This window comes from Sciurus vulgaris, assembly GCF_902686455.1.
Source record: "Sciurus vulgaris genome assembly, chromosome: 11".
Classification (NCBI taxonomy): Eukaryota; Metazoa; Chordata; class Mammalia; order Rodentia; family Sciuridae; genus Sciurus; species Sciurus vulgaris.
The window spans coordinates 41,548,617-41,569,177 of record NC_136472.1 but is presented as its reverse complement, the minus strand read 5'-3'; the positions used below and the strand labels follow the sequence as shown (position 1 = coordinate 41,569,177).

Sequence of the window (20,561 nt, the reverse complement as noted above, 5' to 3'; positions counted from 1 at the left end):
AGAATAACTTCCAGGATTCTGTGGCATAATACCTGGGTGGATGGTGGTAGAACCTATTGCTAGAAGAAACAAAGAGGCACTGGTATTGGAGGGATGTGATAGATTTTGTTTTGGACGTGTCCATAGAACTTTGAAGTGAAAATGTCTAGTGGTAGGAACAGAAGAGGCCAGGAGTAGTAGTAGAGATTTTTCATTTATACCTAACCAACATTTCTTTGGTAAGAAATGGACAATAGCCATTTCAAATCAGAGTTCTGTCTTGTGCTGTTATTTGTGCTATTTATTGAAGCAAGATACATAAGCTTTTGCCATAAGACAGTGCACATATTTGGGAGTTAAAATTCTGCTATTACAAAGCTTGACATAAATTCTCCCTCATCTAAAGTCTCCTGAATGTTATTTCTTTCTGAGGAACCACTTCTTTCTCAAGTGCTAGAAGTAGTTTAAGTCCAGGATCCCAAGATTCTATGGAAAAAGAGAATGAAAGATGACAAACTATGCCAATTGATCACTTTGACTATGAATAGCATGTCTTATGTTGCAAAAAAATTGGAGTCCTTGTGATATTGACAATGACCTTTGAAAATTTTAGTACTTCCTTACTCTCATTATTAAAAACAACAAAAATAAAACAATACCCAAGGAATCACAGAAAGATTTTGTTTAAACAAAGACTAATTCCAAAGCCCATAAAAAGTTAATTTAGGGAATATTTCAAAAGCAAAAGTGTGATTATCTGGCCCACATACTGTCCTAATTTTTTAAATGTATATGTGTTATATGGTGTTCCCATTAATATAAAATCTACAAATATAAAATCAATACAAAAATGTATTATAAGGCTTTGGATTCTGCTCAAATGACTGTGTAACACAATATTTATGTTAAACATTTGGTATTTAATTGTAGAAAATAACTATTAGCAAATTGAGGTTACATTTAGAATTAAACACAGCTATGTTGATTTAATTCATACTGACCTTTTAACTGTCTCAGTTTGTGTTTCATGGTATCTAAATCAGCCAAAATTTTGTCCTTTTTTAGCCAGTTCTGCTTCTCTAATTTTTCTGCTTTCTGCAAAGCTAGAATAATAAAAATACATGATATTTTACCTTACATTCTTTTATCAACAGTAATTTATCATGAACACTAATAATTCATAAAGAACTTTCTGCTTCAAGAAATAGATTCAATTAGAAACAAGTAATTAAAAGGTAAGGGTCATTAAAAGAAACCTCACTTGAAAGATGACAGGGCTTACGGCATTTCTTTATGGAAGAAAAGAAGAACAGTGCTGTTTTATTATATAGATTTACCATATGCAATAGCCATATTTCATTTTCTACTTCCACAAACTATTTGGAGGTGATGAAAGCCTGGCTTGGAACCATTCATTTTTTAAACATCCACCTACTGCCTAAAGGGTGCAATTCTTAAAAATGAAAATGTGCAGACAGGTCGTCCTCAGTGTGAATTAAACTCATTTGTTATTTTCTAATGTATACCATTATTCTCCGTCTTATAGACCAAGGATCTCTTTATCAACTAAATTAGACATTTTTTCCATGCAGAATACTCCATTCCAGTAAGAAAAAGCAGGGAATTGTGCAAATATGGACGTATAGCTATCTTCGTGCACATATTAATTGATGGACCTCCTGTTCTTTACATAGATGTGATGTTATTATGTTGACATTATACACACTTAATTCATTTTCTTGTTATGACATAAGATTTATTTCTATCCCCTTTCATATAATTACTTGAAAGAAAGTAAAAATAAAAAACTTACCATTTGGAGGTATAAATGGTTCACCACAAGATACCCAGACAGCAACAGGATTTCTGAGGATGAGGGTGAGCAAAGACTTATCTATACCATCCAAACTATCAGATTTCACAGAGCCAGGAAGCAATTTGTCTCTCAATTTCAGTCTAGAGTTTTCTGGGAAACAAAAAACACATTTACCATTGTTTGATGAATAATAAATAAATATGCCTTCTGAATTCATTTGTTTATTCAAAATATTTTCTTATTCATTAACAACAATATCAGGCAATACCAAAACTAGAGGCCAATATATAAATTTGGTCAGAAACTTCATAAGCAAGAAAAATTTAGCTATCACAAACAAATGTGATTATAAACATATATTTCGATTCCTTTCTTATACATGATCTGGGTTCTGAAAGAAATTTGAAGTGACTTACTAATACTTACTCTGAAATGGGAAAAATAAGAGATTTAAAATAAAAAATAAAGGGGAAAATAAGTACAGGAGCAGACCAAAGCCACAGATAATGTACTCCTGTTTTAAATGGATAGAAATATCTCATTTTGGAAAGATTAAAACAGAAAATGTAGAAGAAATCATTTTGGCCTATTTATTTTGACAAGTGTCAAGAAATGCTAACATTATTTTTATTGTTTAAAAATAAATACTACATTAGTTTTATTTACTGGAGACAAAACAATTTATGTTCTGAGCTTCCTAGTGGCCCAAGAGGAAAACAATTTACAGATTAATATGGTCCACATGTAGATATAAGTTCTCAGAAGATGCACTTTTCCTGATCCTGAATTCAGGGAGAAATTCATTCAAGGGTCCTCATGAAGAGGTAATCTGTATGCTGCAACAGAAATTAACATATATTATCATGTGGTGGGCATTTTACTAAGGAATTTACATACCCTGTATCATGTGATTCTCAAAATGATATACTGCAGTAGGTCCAATTACCAATCCTGTGTTATAAAGATAACTGAGGTTTAGTGACACCACTGGGTGGTGGCAGCTCAGGATTAGAATCCAAGCCATGTCCTTGCAGTGCCTGTGCTCATAACCACTTCCTACCTAGTAAACATTGTGCTGAATTCTGCTGAACAATGATTTCTTTAAAGTTTCTCAATGCAAAGGGATGGCATAATACCAAGTGACAATTCTATAAAGGGAGCAGTCCACAACTGATTCTTGGATGACCTTTGGAATACAGGGAGAAGGGATAATATTTTTCTGCATGAATAACATTACTCTGTACTTCCAACCAGGTTTTTAAATAAGAATATGAAAGACGTGTGCTTGAAATTATAGTCTTATACAACTTGAAGTTCAGATATTCCATATGCCAAATAAAGGCAGAATTAAATATTTTAGTAACCAGCTAGGCACTAAGTGTTCACACAATTATTTATTGAATATTAGAGAATAAAACAAATGAGTGTTTGCCCTGCCTTATTATTTGCCCTGAATTATTGAGAGTGCACAGCTCAAAAAGCTACAGAGAGAATCTTTGCCTGGATTGCTTTGCATTTGATCTTAACATATTTCAGAATGCAAAGAAACTAAGGAACTCCAACTAGTGTCAACCACGGATCACTCCTGCTAGTCACCTAGAAAGAACAAGCAACACAATGGGAGAAATGGGGTTAGACTAACCCCTAGCCCTTCCCTCACTCAGTACATGGGGTGCACAGCCTAAGAAGGCTGACAGAAAAGTTTTGACTGGCATAGGTTGTGATCATTCACTCTCCTCCATTTGTTTAAACATCTTAGAGTGGAGGAATTTTTTATACCTTTAAATTTTTTTATTCTACTCTTATCTAATTTTTTTATCTCCCTTTTCCACTTTATTTTCTCCTTTTCTAATTTTAAAGAATCTTTTTTATGATATTCTATATTTCCCCTTTCTTTTTTGTTGTGGTGATTGCAGCTATTATTGTTATCTTATTTTTGTGTGGTTTATATATTTATGTATTTACTTATTTAGTGGAGATGGGGATCAAGCCTGGGAATTCATGTACATTGGGTCAGTGTCTGCCATTTAGCCACACACTGAAGTCCACCTGAGTGGACTTGTACCTTGTTCCAACCATGACCAAGTCCTGCTTGAACCTTGGTGGATGCTTCAACTTAAAGAATGGGGGACAAAAGTCTCCAGGTGGTGACCAGTCCCCAAGGGGCACAGCTAAGGGGTTATGACATCCAACTCCTTGACAGTAATACCATAGAAATAACCAAGAAAAATAAAACAACTCCTGTGGACAGTACATCCGTGAGGGTCCTCAGCATTGGTTGCCACCACACCCTGTCATATCACACATTACTAACAAGACTGGATGTGAGTGCCACAGAGGGGAAGCTATGATCCTGGTCCTCACCTCTCCATATGAAACACCAGGAACTGCACCGGTGACTGAACAGGTAAAAACTTCAGGCCTTTCACCACAGATAGAACATTCTGTATCCAAATTACTTCCCAAGTGTCAGAGCCCTTATTAGAGTGCACATGGCAACCCCCACCACCTGATAGGGGCATCCACTCCCATTGCAGGAGTAACCAAAGAAGGTGAACTCCATGTCATCTGCTATCTACAAGAAGCCACAGGGAGATTAAGCAATGAAGTCTAAATGGAATTAAATTCAACATTACAAAACAAATACCCCAATACATATCATCAGAAACCTGCTTACTATGAAGCCTTCACATAAAAGTGAAAAAAGTTTCCATTCAACAGATGTGAAAATCTCAACATAGGAACACAAGAAAAAGGAAAGCCACAAAGCAAATGTTATCAAATTTTAAAAAATGAAATAATTTCTCACATCTTATCTATCACAGTGGAATGAAACCAGAAATCAACAGCAAGAGAAACTGCAGAAATTAGAAACATTAGAAATTGACCAACATACTATTGGTTGAGCAGTGGGTCACTGAAGAAATCAGAAGGAAATTTTAAAAAATCTTGAATCAAATAAAAATAGCACCCTGATTATCAAAATTTGTGGGAGCCAAGTGCACACCTATAATCCCAGTGGCTCAGGAGGCTGAGGCAAGAGGATAGTGAGTTCAAAGCCACTCAGGAAAAGCAAGGCACTAAGCAACTCAGTAAGACCCTGTCTCTAAATAAAATACAAAATAGGGCTGGGGAAGTGGCTCAGTGTTGAGTGCCCCTGAGTTCAATCCCCAGTGCCCCAAAACAAAAACAAACAAACAAACAAACAAACAAGAAACCTTGTGGGATACAATGAAAAGGAAGTTTATAGCAAGGAGTACTTTCATCAAAATGATAGCTCTCAAATAAATAATAATGCATCTCAGTGTCTTACAAAAAGAAAAAGCAAACAAGGCCCCAAATCAGTAAAAGAAAAGAAATAATAAGATCAGAGTATAAATCAACAAAATACAGATGAAAACAATGCAAAGGATTGAATAAACAGAGTTGGTTCTTGAAAAGATAAGTAAAATTGACAAACCCTTAGCTAAACTAATTAAAAGGGAAGACCCAAGTAAATGAAGTTAGACATTAATAAGGAGACATTACAATACACACCACTGAAATTAAAAGAATCATTAGGGGACATTTTGAAAAACTACTTGCTAACAAATTGGTAAATCTACAAGAAATCAACAAATTTCTAGATATACAGATTTACCAAAATCAAACCCAGGGGGCATAAAAAACTTCAATAAATCAATAATGAGATTGAAGCAGTAATAAAAAGTCTCCCAACAAAGAAAAACCCAGACCCAAATGGATTCACTGATGAATTTCATCAGACTTGTAAAGAAGAACTAATACCAATGCTCCTCAAATATTCCATAAACTATAAGGTGAGTGGGCTCTTCTAAACTCATTCAAAGAAGTCAATATTATCCTACTACCAAAACCCCTAAGGACACATCCAAAGAAACAAAAACAAAACAAAAAAACAACTATACACCAATATCCCTGACAGGTACAGATGCAAAATTTCTCAATAAAATAGTTGCAAGTCAAATTTGACAGCACATTTTAAAAATTCAACATCCCTTTGTGATAAAATTCCTGAATAAATAAGGTATAGAAGAATCATACCTTACCAAAATAAAGACTATACATGACAAAATTATAGCCAACATCATAATGAATGGATAAAACTGACAGCATTTCCTCCAAGATCAGGATCAAGTGTCCACTCTCACTATTCTTATTCAATATAATGCCCCAAATTTCAATCAGAGCACTTAAGTAAGAGAAATAAAATAAAAGCCATACTAATAGGAAAGGAGGATGTCAAATTATCTGTTTGTTGATGATATGATTCTATACATAGAAGTTCTAAAGACTCTACCAAAAAACTTTTAGAATTGACAAATTCAGTAAAGTAGCAGAATACAAAAACAATATACTAAAATCAGTAGCTTTTCTATATACCAATGATAAACTTGCTGAGAAAGAAATCAAGAAATTCACAACAGTCACCAAAAAATATACAAAATACCTAGGAAGAAACCTAGGAGGTGGAAGTACTCTGAGGTGAAAATTACCAAACATTTTAAAACTGGAAAAGACACTAGAAGATGTAAGGACCTACCATGTTCATGGATTGAAAGAAATAATTGTTTAAATTGCCACACTACCCAAAGCAATCTACAGATTCAATGCAATCCTCATCAAAATACCAATGATATTCTTTCACAGAACAAGAGAAAAAGTCCTAAAATTCATATGGAAGCACAAAAAACCCTGAATGGTCAAAGCAATCTTGATCAAAAAGAACAATGCTGGAGGCATCAAAATACCTGATTTCAAAACATACTACAGAACCATAGTAACAAAACAGCATAGTATTACCACAAAAGCAGATATATAGACAAACTGGGATAGAATTGAAGACCCAAAAATGAATCTACACATCTTCAGCCACCTGATTCTTGACAAAGGTAACAGAAACATACACTGGAGAAAGGATCATCTCTTCAACAAATGGTGCTGGGAAAATTAGATATTCACATGTAGAAGACTGGAACTAAACTCCCATCTCTCACTTTGTAAGAAAAATCAACTAAAGATAGATAATGATCTTAACGTAAGAACTAAAACTCTGAAACTACTAGAAGAAAACAGGAGAAACATTTCAAGACATTAGAACAAGCAATAATTTCCTGGATAGGACTCCAGTAGCTCAGGAAATAAAAGCAAGAATTAACACATGGGATTACATCAAACAAAAAGCTCCTGATAGCAAGTGAAACAATCAACAGAATTAAGACACAATCTCCAAAATGGGAGAAAATCTTTGTCAGTTATTCATCTGATAGAGGATTAAAATCCAGAATATATGAAGAACTCAAATCAACAAAAAGTATCCCAAACAAAAATGACCTGACTACATACTTTCAAAAGAAGTACAAATGCTCAATAAATATATGAAAACAATGCTCAGTAACTTGAGACATCAGGGAAACACAAATCAAAACTGTAGTGAGATTCTATTTCACTGCAATTACAATGGTTATTATCAAAAACCAAACAGACAAAAAAAGAACACATACTAGCAAAGAGACACAGGGGAAAAAAAAAAAAAAACCTTATACGCTGTTGTTGAGAATGTAAATTAGTATAGACACTATAGAAACAATATGGAGTTCTCTTTTTCAAAAAACTAAAAGTAGAACTACTATGTGATCAGGCTGTACCACTCCTGGGTATGTATCTGCGGGAAATTATGTCAATGTACAAAAGAGATACCTGACCCATGTTTACTGTGGCACTATTCACATTAGCCAAAATATGAAATCAGCCTAGGTGCTCATCAACATCTAACAGATGAATGGATAAAGAAAAGATATATATACACAATGGAGTATTATTCATTCATAAAGAATTAAAACCTGTCATTTGCATGAAAATGGATGGAATTGGAAGACATCATGTCAAGTGAAATAAGTCAGACACAGAAAGACAAGTATCACATGCTTTCTGTCATATGTGAAAACAATAAAGTAAAAATAAAATATAACCTGAAAGTAGAGAGGACTTTTAGAAGCTAGTAAAGGGGAAGAGGGGGGATGTTAAGAGAAGTAGAAGGAAATTGGAAATATCAATGCACAATACATGACAATATGGAAATGTCACAAGAAACTCATTAATTTGTACAATTAATGTGTGAATAAAAAAGAAAAAACTATACATGTTCTATACAAGTAGAACTGCTGCAAACCTAACTATGTAGTACGTATCAGCAGCAACTACAACAACAAAAACAATAAAATTCTCTATATATAATAATAACTATTATTCTCTAAATGCTTAGCTAAACATCAACCAGGCATTGTTCTAAGTAAAAAAATAATATATACACATATATATGTATATGTATGTATTCTTTTATTAATAAATATATTCATATTTATGAGGGCCAAATGAATATATTTAATATAGATACTGAATATATATATATTCAAGTGAATATGTATGTATGCAATTCTGTGGTATGTGGGAGGCATGTGTGATGGTTTGAATTTGTGCCCTCCAAAAAAATTCTGATATTGAAATTTAATTGTCAATGTGATAGTCTCAGAAAGTGGGACCTTCAGAAGATGGTTAGGTCGTAAGAGTTCCTCCTCCTGTGAATGGGATGAAGGAAATTACTAAAGAGGTTTCACACAGTGTTTGACTCTCCTGCCCTCTATCTTTAGCCTTATGAGAACATAGCACTTCTCTCCTCTGGAAAATGCAACCCTCATCAGACAACAAACCTACCATTGCCTTGATTTCAGACTTCCCAGTTTCTGAATCTATGAGAAGTGGCTACTCTTTATAAATCAGTTACTGCATCTGTAGTACTCAGTTACAGAAGCATAAAATGGACTATGACAACATTCAAGTGAAAATTATATGCTTTTTATTTCAACTCAGTCCTTTAAAAAACTCCATGAAGTGGCTATTAATACCCTCATTTTACAAATGAGAAAACTGAGGTACATAGTGATTAAACAATTTTCCCAAAAGCCATTCAGCAAGTGACAGAGCTAAAACTTGAACCTTGGTACTCTGGCTCCAAAACCCAAGTTCTTAACTTCAAATCATGCCTTGGAGAATCTCACTGAGACTCTTAAAGTCAGTTACAAAAATAGCTGGCTGTGATTTTAAAATTCTAGAAGAGGTGACTGAAAGAATCACATTTAACTTTTTCATGATTGAATATAAGCAGAAGCATTGTCAACATACTTTTGTCAGTGATCTCTTCTGTTCCAACGGGAGTTAAGCCTGTCTTTTGTTCTTCAGAATCTCTCTTCATAAATGATTCATTTACAGCCCATAAAACCAAATCATGCAAGGTAAAGATTGTGGTTCCATCTCTGGTATATACTTTGGAAGCTGATCTGGAAAGCCCAAGCTGTCCTGTGCATTCTGTAAGAAGCTAGACAACATAGTCTGTGAAGAATTGACTATCTAGTGATAGAATTTGGAATAATAAAGAAGAGTTATCCTTTCAGAAATCTGAGAAAAAACTTTAACTTGAGAAAATACAAATCTGAGAAACTACTAGTCTGGATTTTGTGTGTGTGTGTATAGTAGTGTAGTAGTAGTTGTAAGAATTAAACCAAGGACTCACACATGCTAAGCAAGCATTCTACTCCTGAGCTACATCACCTGCCCTGATCTTGATTTTTGATTAGTGATTATTTCTAACATTAGATTGTTCTATTGAATCTCACATTAATCCAATCCCACTGTGAAAATTCCTAGCTCTAAAAATTTAACATAGCATCTGATATATGTTAATACATTTTAGCTTCAGAATATTTTCTAAGGATTGTTCAATCTAGAAATCTACTTTCAATTTTGTTGCTTGATAAGGTATAAAATTATTGTAATATTTCATATTGATGAACTGCTCTAAAATAAATGAGTAGTTAACTTTTAAACCAAGCTATGACATGTATTATTACCTCCATTTGGTAGATGGGAAAACAGGCTGAAAGGCTAATATTTTTGCCCAAGACCATAAAAGCACAGTATCCCTGAGTGAATCTTGAAGTCACTAATTTCTGTACTTTGCTTAGTCTACTGAACAACAATAAGGTGAGTGGATAGATGAGTAGTATTTGTATAGAAGTCCATAGGGGAACTTCATCTCCTATTTAACATCACTTGTAAAATAAGTCGCTAAAGTATTTGCCTGAATGCAGACAGAATGAGCACCAAACATGGAAAGACAAACCTGGATTTGGGCCTTCTGGGCTCTCCTCCATTCCTATGACTATGTGGCCTTCAAGACAGACCACACAGTCCTTCCTAACACAATCCCTTCTTCTCCAATTTGAAAATGAAACACCCTATCAACAAATAAGCACTCTAATGCTCCGGATGATAAATAAGGTGGCATCTTCTAGACTGCTCAGATGACATAAAATCAGAAACTGGCTTAGGAAGCAAGGAGGAAAACGACATTCTGTTCATGATAAAAAAGAAGAAAATTGGGTAGTTTTGTTTCCTCTCTTATATCTTTGCTTTGGAGTCAATCTAAAAAAAACACATATTTTTATTTTTTATTTTTTAAGTCTATCCAATGAAATACAATAAAAAATAATGCCTTTAAGGAAACACAGATCTCGATCTCATCAGCTTAAATTGGTGAATCTGGCCAAGGACATTTATCACTCAATTTCACTGTTTTTTTCTTATCAGGAGAATTACCATTATCATTACCCCCAAGAACGTAAGCAGCATTTAAGTGATAGTCACTTACCATGGGGAATGTTCCAGCCACAATTAACTTCCCATTACGATATCCATCCCCATTTCTGTATGCGATTATTTTCACTGCCTTCTGGTGTGTCGCTGCCATACCACTGTGACACACAGCTTGCATACAGGTCTTCGTCCGTAAAGATAATAGGCGTTCTTCATAATAACTTAGAGTTTTGTCAGCCTCACAAGAAGATAAGTCAGCCTGGTTCATTTTTTAAAAATTGTACATTTACACAAACATTTTTAGTGTTGTTATTTGAGCGTCATTCAGTCTCTCAGTTCAATGAATGCGTGTGTGAGGGGCATTTAAATTTTGCCATGCTCACTTCCTGTACTATAGATACCAGATGCTATAGTGGGAAAGACACTGGACAGAAATCCTAGGTTCTTTTTCCATCCTTGTCACTGAGTTACTAGGTGACTTCTGAGAATCTGGTCTGTTTGGGGCCTTCTCCACTTATTTTATTTGAGGGAAGGGTTAGAGTTTCTGTTTCTTTTGCTTTTACCTATGACAGGTAAAAGCAAGCAGGGCCAAAGACAGACTGGGATTGAAATAAGAGGATGCTAATACCATGGACATTCTCTTAATTTCGGCTTTAAAATGATACCACCCTATAGTAAAAGATGTTGATGAAAGGAGGGGATTGAGAACAGAGTTAAGCACGTGGTGATGAGAGTGGTGAACGGTCCATCCCTAACTAGGATGCTGTCCTGAGGGAAAAGTTATCTGAGATGCTATAATTCTGAGGATCTTTGTAATCAGCTCCTCCAAATCAAATGCCCTCAGGCTTCCCAGAGGACTGATTCCTTTCTCCTTCACTTACTGTTTCAGTGGATGTTATTGTTTCAATGGATGTTTAGTGCCACCTGTTACCACCCAGAATGTGACTGGGCATTAGGAGATGAGGGTGATCTGGGGACAGGGCAGGACAGACTTAAGAGTGCGCGGTGCTGGAGGGTTCCTTTATATGCAGGTGTGCAAGTTCCCTCAGCTCTTTTCACTTCTACACTTGAAGGGAAGGATCTCTTAAATAGTACCATTTTAAATTAAGGGTCACATAAAAGTGGCAGAGGTTTTTTGTTTGTTTTTGTTTTTCCTCTTCTAAGAGCCCTAAAGAGCATTAGACTTGAATGTGTGAATTCAGGCACCCAATCTGAACAGCTAACAACAACATGTCAAATCTCCTCTGAAATACTCCATGCTCTTAAAAGGAATTTACCCTGTGGATATAGGTTAAAAAGCTGCTCCACTAAGTAAAAATTCGCAGTTACTTCCTTACCTAAAAGTGACACAGTGAACGGGGAAAAGTGTTAGCAGATTAAAGCTGCAGAAGTGCTCAATTAACTTCACAGGGTGGATGGAACTATTAATAGACAAAGTATTTTAAATTACAGTGGGGAAAAAGGAAATCAATGCAAGCAGGATATGTAAGGGTGCATCTGAGGAGGATGAATTGGATGAGTAGAGATGAACTTGAGTGCAAGGCAGATAATGAATACACCAAAGTTTCCAAACTGTTGCCACATGTGCATTAGCAGAATTCAGATCATTACACACCTTGGCCACACTGATGACCTTGAAAGGCCCTTGTGATAAGGGTTTCTGGGTGTCGGAGCCTGAAGCACAGAGGAATGGAACCCCCGGAAGCAACTGTTTCAGTCTCTTCTCTGCTCTTAGGTATTGTCCACAGGCCAGGCAGAGCATCATTTTCCTCTTTCCACCAGCTGAGAGATAATAGTACCCCTAAAATGCAGATAAAGGTACTTTTATATAGGTACATCTGAATATGATAGTATTCTATAAAACTCTTTAGAATATAAATAAAGCACTTTTATCATCACCAAATGCTAAATTTGAAATCACAACCTTAATACATTGTTGTGCTCCCTAATATTTACATTTTTAAGAAAGTAATTACCAAATTTTGCAATGATGATTCAGCAACAGTGAACATAACCTGTGCCCAAAATCAGGATTTCATGAAGGAATGGTCAGTTCCAGATTTGGGGCAGAAAATATACAATGTAAGCAAGGGCTAGAAAGAAAATAAGTTATCCTAGAGCAAAGAAATTGTATCAAAAAGACATGGGAGTCAATAGCCCCTACTGCTTAAGGAGCAATAATTTGGGACTAACATAAAGAATGATAACTGAAGCATTTTGCATATGTTTGAATATGTAAAATTCAATGAATTCACAATGATGTTATTAATAGAAGTAAAGCAAACAAACAAAAACCCCAAACAAATAAAAATAAATCCACAACTTATTGGACCCATTGGAAATAAGCTGGTATCTTTTTATAACTCTGAAAACTGACCATGAGAGATTATGGCAGATTATTTCCAAAGAGAGCCCCAATAAAAACCATTCCAAACTTGTTTTTGGTCTTTTGAAGTGTGACTTTGCTATTCCTTCAATCAAGAGTTAGAGTTACTTTATCCTTATTACTTTTCTTTGAATAAGGGAAAGGGCACATGACTGGTTTCACCCAGTGTAGCACTAGCAAATACAAGAAAAGAAGATGTATAAGAAGTACTTGCACTTAGAGCTTATTCTCTTTGGGCTACAGTTGGAGCCCTAAGACTACAATATGAACAAACATGAGATAGCCTTTTTGGGAAATTCAGAGAGGGAAGAATCAATGCCCACAGCTAAGAGCCCACCAATCGCCAGACATGTAAGGGAGGCCATCTTTGATCATCCAGGCCTGGAAGAGCCACCAAACTACTGTAGGACCACCAGATAACTTCAGCCATAATAGTGACCCTTGGCAAGACCAACAGAACAGAACTGTTCTTCATAATTTTCCTGAATTCTTTTCTAACTAGAATCACAGAGTCTAAGTGATTTCAATCAAAAGTCAGTGTTCTTTTGCCTAATTGCTCTGGCTAGAGATACGAGGACTATTGAGAATAGAAGTGGTGAAAGTGGGCATCCCTGTGTTGTTCCTGTTTTCAGAAGGAAAGCTTTCAGTTTTCCTCTATTTACAATGATGCTGGCCTTAGGTTTGTCATATAGCTTTTACAATGTTGAGGTATTGTTCTTTTTATAAAAAATTTTTAAAAAATTTTTTAACTTGTTCTAATTAGTAATACATGACAGTAGAGTACATTTATGCATTTTGATAAATCATATGTAAATGGAATATGATTTCCCATTTTTCTGATTGTACATACTGCAAAATCTCATCAGTCATGCAGTGTTATATGTACATGAGGTAATGTCTGTTTCACTCTACTATCCTTTTTACCCTCACACCCTTTTCCCTCCCTCCACTCCCCTCTACCTAATCTAAAGTAACTCTATTCTGGTATGACCTTTTATTCCAATTTTTTCCAGTGTTTTAATCAGGAATGGATGCTATATTTTGTCAAATGCTTTTTCTGTATCTATTGAAATAATCATGTGATTCTTGTCTTTAAGTCCTACTGATGTGGTGAATACATTGATTTCCCTATGTTGAACCAACCTTGCACCCCAGAATGAAACCCACTTGATTATGCTGCACTATCTTTTTAATGTGTTTTTGTATATGATTTGCCAGTATTTTATTAAGAAATTTTGCCTCTGTTCATCAGGGATATTGGTTTGAAGTTTTCTTTCTTTTACGAGTCTTTGTCTAGTTTTGGTGTCAGGGTGATGTTGACTTCATTGAATGAGTTTGGAAGGGTCCCTTCTTTTTCCTTTCATGGAGTAATTGGAGGAGGATTGGTGTTAGTTCTTTGTTAAAAGTTTGGTAGAACTTGGCTGAGAACTCATCTGGTCCTGAGCTTTTCTTTGTTAGTAGGTTCTTGATGACTTCTTCAATCTCATTCCTTGAAATTGATCTTTTAAATTTTCTATATCCTCCTGGTTCAATTTGAGTAGGTCACATGTCTTATTGATGTCTTCAAAATGTTCTGGCTTATTGGGGTATAGATTTTCAAAACAGCTTCTGATTATCTTCTGTATTTCAGTAGTGTCTGTGGTGATATTTCCATTTTCATCATGAACTTTAGTAATTTGCATTTTTAAGGAGTTAAAATCAGCATACTACAGTGACACAGCCACACCAATGTTTATAGCAGCTCAATTCACAATATCTAAGCTATGGAACCAGCCTAGGTATCCTTCAATAGATGAATAGATAAAGAAAATGTGGTATATATACACAATGGAGTATTACTTAGCCATGAATAAGAATGACTCTATGACATTTTCCAACAAATGTATGGATGTGAAGACTATCATGCTAAGTGAAGTAAGCCAGTCCCCCAAAACCAAAGGTTAAGTGTTTACTCTGATATGTGGATGCTACCCACAATAAAGGGGGTGCTGAGGGGAAGAATAGAAGTGCAATAGATTAGACAATGGGAATGGAGGGAAGGGAGAGGGATAAGCACAGGAAAGACCATGAAGTGAATCTGACATAACTTTCCCATGTACATATATGGAAACAACACAGTAAATCTCACCACCACGTACATTCATAAGAATGGGACTCTAACTAGAATAAGATATATTCTATGCTTGTATAATTATATCAAAATGGATTCTGCTGTCGTGTATAACTAAAATGAATCAATAATTTTTTTTTAAAGTCAATTTTCAAGGGGCTGGAAAGGTAGAGTGCTTGCGTAGCAGGTATAAGGCCCTGGGTTCAATTGAATATCAGAAATTGTCTCTAATAAAGATCAGAACTGGAGATGTAGCTCAGGGGAAGAGCAGTTGGCTAGCACATCAGATCCTGGGTTCAATTCCCAGTGCTTCTGGAAGTCAGTGTTCAAATTGTATGAACATAAGTTTTTCTAAGGAAAAAAAAAGCTTACTGCTTTATTAAATTATCTTTTCTTACCCTACTTTTCTTTTATCTTTGAGAAGAAAGAACCACTTACTGGTTGATCAATGTTTTCCCTTTTAATGACAGAAGATGTACAAATACCAGCAAAATTTGCCAATGTGATTTCCTTATTCATGGCAGTGCTATAAAAGGCCATAAATGTTTTCAAATTTTCCATGTACTGCCACTTTTGATTGGCAGTTCCATTGTTATATGGCTTATATCTCTGAAAAAAATAAGAGAGAGAGAAAATATGGTGTCAAAAAGACAGGTGAGTTTATGAGATAGTTATAGCAGTCATATTTTATTGCATAAATTCAGAAAGTGCAGATAATTATTCATAAATCCATCATACAGTGATAAATATAGTTGATTTTTGGCAATTATATGCACAGATTTTATACTTATAAATATGCATTCTTTGATTTACAAAAATAGAATCACACAATACATACAATTTGAATTGCAATTTTTTTTTTTTTACTAAACAATATTCCATGACACTTCATCTAACATTTTTTAAAAATATGTATCATTTAATTTCAGGGATATTTTATTTTGCTAATATCCAGCAGTTAAAACATGTAGATTGTTTTTTTTTAAATTTTCCTATAATACACAAAGACCAGCAAACAATAGTGTAAATAAATCTTTGTATAAATCTATTATAATTTCTTTAGGATAAATTTCTAGAAGAGTTGCTGATAAAATAAGATTTTGTTTTTTGCAGTGTTAGGGATTAAACCCCAAGCCTGCACAAGCTGGGCAAGTGCTATTCCACTGAGTTACATCCAAGTTTCCAGTATGATCATTTCTCAAGATTTATGATACATCAAAATTCGAGATATGAGAGATCATTTTACTTTATATTTCTATCAATAGTATATGAAATAACCCACTTTTCTCATATTCTTGCACAAAATGGGCAATATCTTCCCTAAATGTGAGCTTAACAAATGGAAAAATAGTACCTTATTGATATTTTAGTCTACATTTCACTGATATTCAAGGAAGATTTTTTTCTGAGTACAGTTAAATAATAATAGAAGCAAGAAGTTTACTCTAATTATAAAACTTGACTCAAGTATAACTTGTTTCAATTTAACAGAATTTTAAAAAGTGGATTAGTGCTAATAACTAATCATACCACAACACCTCAAGGAATTTTATAATTTGTAACACTTATTTTACCAAGTAACAGGTTAACAGTAAGAAAATAAATGAGTCTTAAGAACTGATTTAATGGGTCCAACAACAAAGCCTCCCTCAGAAATCTGGAAAACCAAAGGCTATATTTTCAAGGAACAAGAAAAGGTCTAGTAGCATTAACCTAACATGCCTCATTTTTATTATTTTACATGAACTCAAATATTTTCTCGTAAACCCTTTGTTTCAATAAATAAAAATGAAACATTAACAAAGAAAAAGTCTTGAAAGGTGATCCAAATTATCTCAGGATTAAATTATTTCATATAAAACGAGAACCTCAGGGGAAGACATCCATACCTACAATATTATAAAACTAAGGAAGGCACTCAATTTGCATCCGCATGAGGTTTAATCTCACTATGATATGTGCTGAAGAGGCACCTGACAGAAAAGAATGCAATGTTATGTACTGTGTCTCCTATCATAAATTCTTCGTCTTTATTTAACATAAGGATAGAAGATTTAATTAAGTTTTGGTATTTGTCCAGATTGCTGTCCTAATTTTGGATTCAGGGTCTGCAAAAACAAGTTGTTTCACTGCTATTAAAAACACGGAATAAAATGTTATTTGGAGACAATACATTCTGGCCAACAAAAAGATGGAAAATACTGTGGAGATGACAAAAAGGAAATGCAGAGCAGGAACACTCCTAAACTGTCTCTCCTCCTAGCATGGAAAACACAGATCCATTTACAAATGTTTTTGGTTATAAGTGGGAATGACAGGAAAACATGAAAAGAGAACTTCCTAGATCTTTGTCCAAAATTCAAATGAAGCCAGACTTCTCTGGAGCCTCCAAAAATTGTTTGGCTGCTGTAAGCATTTGCAAAACTGTATTAAAAGTGTAATGCAAATGGGTTGCTTGGTAGAATAACACTATGAGCTCATGTCCCCAAAAGACCTCCCTGTACAGGCTATCTCCCTCCAGTTACCAAGTAAGGGGGCCTTGCCTATGTCCTTGATAATTGAATTTGGGTGCATCTAATAGCTATTCACTTGACTGCATCCACCACTTGACTGCAATGTTTATTTGACAATAAATTCCATGAATTGTGTTGAGACCATTTCTCATGCTTGCCTTTGGATTTGATTTCAGTAACTAGCATAGTTCCTGACATTCAGCAAGCTCACAATCACCATCTGTTGGATTAAACTAAATTAAGAGATACACGAACACGCTCAATTTGAAATCTAGGCAGACTATTATAAATATTTTAACAATGACATTCAAGATCACATTCTATGACAATTCTTTCTCCCCAACAAGGAGACATGAAGCTTTACGTCAGCTTAATTAAAGGGCCGTGATTACTTGTTAGTCTACACATATCTTACCTGAACAATAACTGGATAGCCGCAGGCTTCATTTCTAGTCTTGGTCATAGACACTGCCAGCACAAGGTCTGGGTTACTTGCCAGGTGAAAGGTCCTTCAGCAAACAGGATTAGTCACATTACCAAGCAGCATAACCAGATTAGATTCCTTCTGTGTCACTTATCAATATATTGCCTCTCAGCTCCAAATACACTCTGTGATAACAGATAATTCTTTATTTCTCCCCCGTGATTAGCATGCTGCTAAGCTTTCTCAGTAAAGAGTGCTGGAAGAACATGGCAAGAAGAAGGGGCTCTACTGCTCTCTCTGGCTGCTGCATGGGATCAGCTATTGGGAGTGAAGACATCCAGTAATGCTCTGCTCCAACCAGGTGCCCCGATCACAGTTTGCCCACACCCTGGGGACCCTGGCCTGCTTGGTGACATGCTGCTCACTGCCCTCCCATCATGGACACCACATGCTTTGGGCCTCCTGTTACCTATTCCCTTTGCATGCTGGTGTGCCCAACAACCAGTCACACTCCCACATATGTTCCAGAGGATGCTTCCTGTTTGCCTAGCAACCACATATCAACTATGGCCAGGCACAGTAAAATTTCCCTGCCACCCTATGGAAGAGCACTATACTACATGCTTCTTACAATGAAATCTAAGCTCCAACCTTGGTGGGAGTCCCAATTCCAAATTTGTTCTTTCTTGTGTATTCTCCCTCAGCCAAGGGTAATAAGTATATTATATAGTATAATATAGACATCTATATCTAAAATTTTATAAAAATGATTAAGGCATTAAATTCATATCTGTATGAGGTTTAATTTACTGTGGTCTGTGTTAAAGAGGCACCTATCAGAGAAGAATGTAATGTAAAGTATATGTTATTGGGGCTGGGGTTGTGCCTCAGTGGTAGAGTGCTTGCCTAGCATATATGAGGCACTGAGTTCGATTCTCAGCAATATATATAAATAAATAAAATAAAGGTCCATTGCCAACCAAAAAAAATGTCAAAAAATACATGTTATCTCCTAGAATTTATATACTGTTAATATATATGCATATATATATGCATATAAAGTGTAGGGCTAAAAAAGTAATAGTATATAAAATATACAGCTAAATTCACAATAGCTAAACTCCTAGAATTTATATAGTGTTAATATATATGCATATATATATATATATATAAACTCTAGGACTAATAGAGTAATAATATATAAAGTATACAGATCAATTCACAATAGCTAAACTATGAAACCAACCTAGATGCCCTTCAATAGATGAATGGATAAAGAAAATGTGGTATATATACACAATGGAGTATTACTCAGCCTTAAAGAAAAATGACATTATGACATTTGCAGGTAAATACATGAAGCTGGAGAATATCATGCTAAGTGAAATAAGCTGAACCCCAAAAACCAAAGGCCAAATGTTTTCTCTGATAAGCAGATGCTGACCTGTAATGGGGGGCAGGTAGGGAAGAATAGAGGAACTTTGGATTGGGCAGAGGGAAGTGAGGGGACTGCCAGCCTAGATTGTGAGTTATGCCTGCAGACTCTGTTCTCAGTCATGGTCTCACTTAAGAGATTTTGCTGATAATTGCACAAGATAGCAAACTTCCTACCTATTTTCTATTTGAAATAGCTGGCCAAAATTAAAAAGTGATTCAAAATTAAAAAGTGATGGGAGGGGGTGTGGGGGTGGGAAAGACAGTGGAATGAGATGAATTATTATTACCCTATATACATGTGTGACTACACTACTGGTGTGACTCTGCACATGCGCAGTCAGAGGAATAAGAACTTGTGCTCTATTTGTGTGCAATGTGTCAAATGCATTCTACAGTCATGTATAACTAATTAGAACAAATTTTTAAAAAGAAATATAAAAAAGATAATCACTATTAATCAAACAGCATATTTCTTCCTCTATTGTTGGTTATTGGGCTATTATTTTAAATCCAAAATGGATATTCAATTTTATAAAACACATTTTTAGCGTCTGTTAAAATTGAACACTACAAGAGAGCTGGTATGCTACATCGTTCATCTCTGTGGCTTCGGCATGTTGCACCGTTTCCATCTTTAATTTTTATTGGTACTCAGTATTATTATTCAGATAAATGAATGTTTATTTCCTTTAATGATCTACTGAGGTGTCAAGACTAGTCAGCTCACTCTTGATATATTTGCTCCCTAGAATAAGTGCCATTGCCTCTCCCATGCTTTGATGCCATCTCAGCCATTATAATGTTAGTTTTCTTTTCCTTTTTGAACATCACTGTTGACTGGCACTTGCCCACAGCGGACGAGTGCTATTCTGCAGGAAGCCTGAGCTTATAGATTTCCACATAAAGCCTCCTAGGTGCTAGATGGAAAAGCGGAAATGCTCTGTAGCTCAGCAATAGCTAGCACGATTCCAAGGCCTCTTGATTAACCCATGGTATGAACACGGGCAGGTCACTTACTCTCTTTGTGCATCAGCTTATCTTGTTTTGTAATCAAGACTCAAAGATGTCTTTCAGCTCCAATTCCATAGCACTGCATTTTCTCTTGTGTAATTTTATGTCCCACCGTGGGGACTTTTGTCCCTGAGGATTTTCTCATATTTCCCTTTAGAGACTAAATGATTGATTTAGATTTTGTGACAGTTGAAAGTAAGAGAAAGATGCCATAT

At 35.2% G+C, this 20,561-nt stretch overlaps 1 protein-coding gene across 1 annotated transcript in view; it reads right to left on the bottom strand.

Moving 5' to 3' along the window:
* The window catches only part of DCDC1 (doublecortin domain containing 1), a gene marked incomplete at its 5' end in the record, with an annotated part of 513,039 nt that overhangs the window by 29,233 nt on the left and 463,245 nt on the right, over nucleotides 1-20,561 (bottom strand). The window contains 7 exon segments of the mRNA XM_079105478.1: nucleotides 981-1,082; nucleotides 1,793-1,945; nucleotides 8,996-9,188; nucleotides 10,521-10,724; nucleotides 12,081-12,266; nucleotides 15,400-15,570; nucleotides 17,890-17,983. Of these exon segments, the coding sequence (XP_078961604.1) occupies nucleotides 981-1,082; nucleotides 1,793-1,945; nucleotides 8,996-9,188; nucleotides 10,521-10,724; nucleotides 12,081-12,266; nucleotides 15,400-15,570; nucleotides 17,890-17,983 (1,103 nt within the window).